The 4,331-nt window shown below is 43.3% G+C and overlaps 1 protein-coding gene across 1 annotated transcript; it reads right to left on the bottom strand.

Annotated features, from left to right (window-relative positions):
* Positions 1 to 3,063: 3,063 nt before the first annotated feature.
* LOC149172849 (uncharacterized) lies at positions 3,064 to 3,537 on the bottom strand. The gene has a single exon (XM_089426491.1). The coding sequence runs from the start codon at positions 3,535 to 3,537 to the stop codon at positions 3,064 to 3,066; it is 474 nt and encodes a 157-aa protein (XP_089282617.1).
* Between the last annotated feature and the right edge of the window lie 794 nt (positions 3,538 to 4,331).

Here is a 4,331-nt window from a genome sequence, read left to right as displayed (position 1 = left end):
ACTGCTTACCTTGTGAATTGGAGAGCCGTGTTGAATCTTTGTGGCCATTCTGATTATGATCTGCGAGTCTCCTTCTATGATGAGGGGGAAGAGGTTTTTTCCGTGTGCTAGTTTAAGACCTCGCCAAAGACCTTCCAATTCCGCTGAGTTGTTAGTGTCCCAGCCTATCGAGCCCATGTAGATACATAAAGGGTTGCCATTATGATCTCTGAAAACTCCTCCATAGCCTGCTTTTCTGGGGTTTCCTTTAGATGCCCCATCAAAGTTGAGTTGGAACATATCAACAGGAGGCGGATTCCAAGAGTTTGCGTCCTGACTGTGTTTGTTGGGGTTCCTGCCAATGATTGAATTTTGATTTATCCGCAGTGTCCAATTGTCCCAAACAGTGTTTTCCTGAGGAAGAGTGGGAAAGTCTTCAGAATGCCAATCTTTGAGTGAGAGAGTCTCCATAATGTTTTGATGGAAATTGTTCCAAATTTTTTCTAGCGGCATCGTTTGATCTTTGAATATTCTTCTATTACGCTCTTTCCAAATATTCCACATCAATAAGCCTGGAATGAGTTGCCACAACACATTGAGGAGATTACTTTGTAATGGTGTTTGGCTACCTTTGCAAATGGTTCCTTTGAGGTCTCCTTGCACTCTTCGTTCAGTTTGACAGTGGAAAGCAATCTTCTCCCATAATTTCCTTCCCATTAGGCAATCTTGCATAAGATGAAGGGCTGTTTCTTCCTCCTGTCGGCACATATGACATATGGAAGGTCGAGAGAAACACCTTTTTTTGAGATTATCCCACGTTAGGATTCTGTTATGACAGAGAAGCCATAAAAATGTGGATACTTTCGGCCAATTAGACTTGTGCCATACTTTTTCCCATAAGTTGTCTTTATTCATCTGCCCTTGAATGATTAAATTGTAAGCCTCCTTAGTAGTGAATGTTCCCTTTTCTCCGTAACCCCATCTTAAAATGTCCGGTTCCTCTGAGACTCTTATTTGCCTCTTTTGTAATTCTGTTTCGAGGCGCTGTTGAGTCTGGTCTGAGCTATGCGGTAGGAGCTGATTGACATTTTTCCACTTCCGATGTTCTTGAGTAGTAGCTGTAGTCCAGAAGAGGTTGACTTTGGCCAAGTGATGTATCTCTCTCTCATCCGCTGGAAGTTCCTGGAGAATGTCTTTGATTTTTGGCAACTGCCGCCATGAGTCATCCCAGAAACGAGCAGTGTTCCCATTTTTGATCTCCCAGAAGCAATGCTCTTGGATGAGGTATCTATGTTGAATGGCTAAATTCCAGATTGCGGATCCTGAACTTGTCTCTGTCATACGCAGTCTTTCTTCCATGGGATAATTACTTGCATACTTAGCAGTCCAAAGAGAAGCCCAGGGAGTATTAGGGTGGGCAAGCCACCTCCACCAGATTTTAGCTCCCATCGCTTTGTTGCTATGCTCAGGGTCTTTAAGGCCTATGCCGCCTGCGGACTTGGGAATACAAACCTTATCCCATTTGAGTAGAGCCCATTTTCGATTCTGTCCTGAGCCCCCCCACAAAAAATTACGCTGGAGATTCTTGATTTCTTTGAGGACCCATTTGGGGGCGGCTAGAATAGTAAAAAGATACAAAGGCATGGAATGAAGAACTGCTTTGATAAGAACTATTCTGCTTGCCATGTTCAGAGCTCGATTAGTCCATAGGAACAGACGAGCTTCTAATTTTTCTAACAGCTGCTTCCAGGAGGAATGTTTAAGAGCTGAGGCCATAAGAGGGGCTCCGAGGTACTTGGATGGCAGAGAGGCACAGGTGAAGCCCAGAATACGCTCAATGGCTCTCTGGGTAGAAACCGGAGTATTGAAGAAAAAAATCTGGGATTTGACTCGATTGATGAGGGCGCCAGAAGCTTCAGAGAAGGTGGATAGGATGGACTTTAGAATACGAGCTTCCTGAACCGATGGATGACCAAAAAGCATATTATCATCCACAAATTGCTGGTGGGAGTAGACAGGGGAATTGTTAAATGAGAGCCCTTTAAGCCGCCTTTCATTCCTAGCAGCCGTGATGCTTCTACCCAAGCCCTCAGCCATAATTACAAAAAGAAAGGGAGATAAGGGATCACCCTGTCTAATTCCTCTGGAAGGACGGTAGGTGGCTGAGGGGGTACCATTGATTAACACAGAGAAGAAAGCTGAGGAAATAAGATTGTAAATCCATCTAACCCAAGAGTGAGCGAAGCCAAAAGCAATAAGGATTTTTTGTATGTAGACCCAACTGAGGTTATCAAAGGCTTTAGAAAGATCAAGTTTAAGCAACATACCTGGCTTCTTGGTGAGCTTTAGGGAGTGGATTAGCTCGTGCGTAAGAATGATTCCATCTGTTATTTGACGCCCTTCTACATATCCCGACTGCTCAGGCGAGATGATGAGCGGGAGGATCGGTTTAAGCCTGGTAGCAATGACTTTTGAGATAATTTTATATATCATATTGCAAAGGGCAATGGGCCTGTATTTATCAGGGGTGTTGGAACCTTCACCTTTGGGTACCAGGGCTATGAAAGTAGCATTTAATCTAGGGTACATCCATCTGAGCACTCTGGATTCCTCTACAACCTGCCAGACTTCATTTTTTATCAAGTCCCAGAATTTGTGAAAAGAATTGGCTGTAAAGCCATCTGGACCTGGCGCTTTTCCTTCCTTCATTTGTTGCACGACCTCTTCCACTTCCTGCATACTGATGGGTTTGATAAGTAGACTGTTGTGCTCCTCTGTTATGACCTTGGGTATGTGTTGTAGAAGTTGATTGATAGCTGGCATTCTGTTGAGATCAGGCTCCTGGTGGGCTTTTTTGAAGTAATTTATAAATTCCCCTTCAATGCCATCATGTGTTTCAATCTTCTCTCCCTGCTCATTTTTAATGTGCGTGATGTGGTTTATCATTCTCCTCTGTATAGTGGTTTTATGAAAAAATTTAGTGTTTTTTTCTCCACTTTTTAGCCATCTAATTCTGGATTTCTGCCTCCATAGAGTTTCTTCCTGCTTGTCTCTTTCTATAATTTTGGATTCTATGGTGTGTTCCTATTTGGAGAGTTCCTCTGTTCGCCCTCCATTGATAATGGATTGTTGGATTTTCTTCATTTCTGCATTGAGCATGGCCTGGTCGGCAAAGATGTTGCCAAAAGTTTTGTGATTCCATTGTTTGATGGCCCTTTTTAGATGCTTGAGTTTTTGCTGGAACCTGGACATTCTTGTACTGTCGATCGGATTGAAATTAAGCCAGCTTGATCTGACTAGCTCTTCAAACTCTGGATGGGAGAACCAAAACTCTTCAAAACGAAAAGGGCGTCTGAGGCTGTTACCTGGCCTGTTCCATTGGAGCTCAATAGGCCAATGATCCGACCCGGAGAAAGGGAGAATGGTTGCAGTGAATTCCCTTCCGATGTGTGTTGCATTGTCTGAGATTAGGAACCGGTCAAGACGCGATGCAATTTGTTGCGCTCCTGCTCTCTTATTTGTCCATGTGAATATCCCATTGCTTGTTGGAATGTCCATTAACCAGTTGCTGTTGATGAAATTTTTTAGAAGGCTGTCATCATTGTTTGTATTACTTCTGCCCCCTTTCTTTTAATCCATGCTGGCAATCATGTTGTAATCCCCTCCCGATATCCATAGAGGGAATGGTCTATCTTTGTTGAGATCTGACAGAGTATTCAGGATGTGGTTTTTTTGAGCAATTTCCTGTGGGAAGTAAACATTAGTTATCAGTCCATGAGTATTCGTACCTGAGAGATGGAACATGGCTTGGATGAAACTTTTGTTAGCTTGAATGTTGTTGAGATGGATGATCCGGGCATCCCAAAGAATTTCTAGGCCTCCTGAGGCTCCTTGTGCATCCACCGCTGTGATTAGCCCCCCTGGCCAAGCCTTCGCAGCTATCTTTTCCAAAATTGTAGAGATACACTTCGTCTCCTGCAAAAAGAGTATACTAGGTTTTTCTTGCATCAACATATTTTTTAATATTCTGCCTTTCCTTGGGCCGTTGAGCCCTCTGATATTCCATGATATTAACTTCATTGAGAAGGGTGGGGATTTACATTGAAGTACTTAGTCAGTTTGGCATACCTCCCTGAATCCACCAATATTTCTCCTATCTTGATTGTTCTTTCTAGGGTTGTTTTCCTTCCCCTCTTCTTGCTATCCTTGGTTATAAATTTTCCATCCCATGGACTGCCAATCTGGACTCCTAGAGAGTATTTCTTCTGTGCCCTGTTTAGTACTTCCACTAGGTTATCCACTTGCGTTTCCGGGATTTTTTCAAAGTTCCTTGTGCGACAAGCCTGTTCCAA

Source organism: Pinus tabuliformis, chromosome 4_2, assembly GCF_031772625.1.
Source record: "Pinus tabuliformis cultivar Carrire ecotype Pingquan chromosome 4_2, CPIR1, whole genome shotgun sequence".
Lineage (NCBI taxonomy): Eukaryota > Viridiplantae > Streptophyta > Pinopsida > Pinales > Pinaceae > Pinus > Pinus tabuliformis.
Note: the sequence above shows the minus strand (reverse complement) of the source record. Positions and strands in the feature narration are given on the sequence as shown.

Coding starts and splice junctions, on each gene's coding strand:
- LOC149172849 (XM_089426491.1), bottom strand. CDS start 3,537: ATGGACATTCCAACAAGCAATGGGATATTCACATGGACAAATAAGAGA.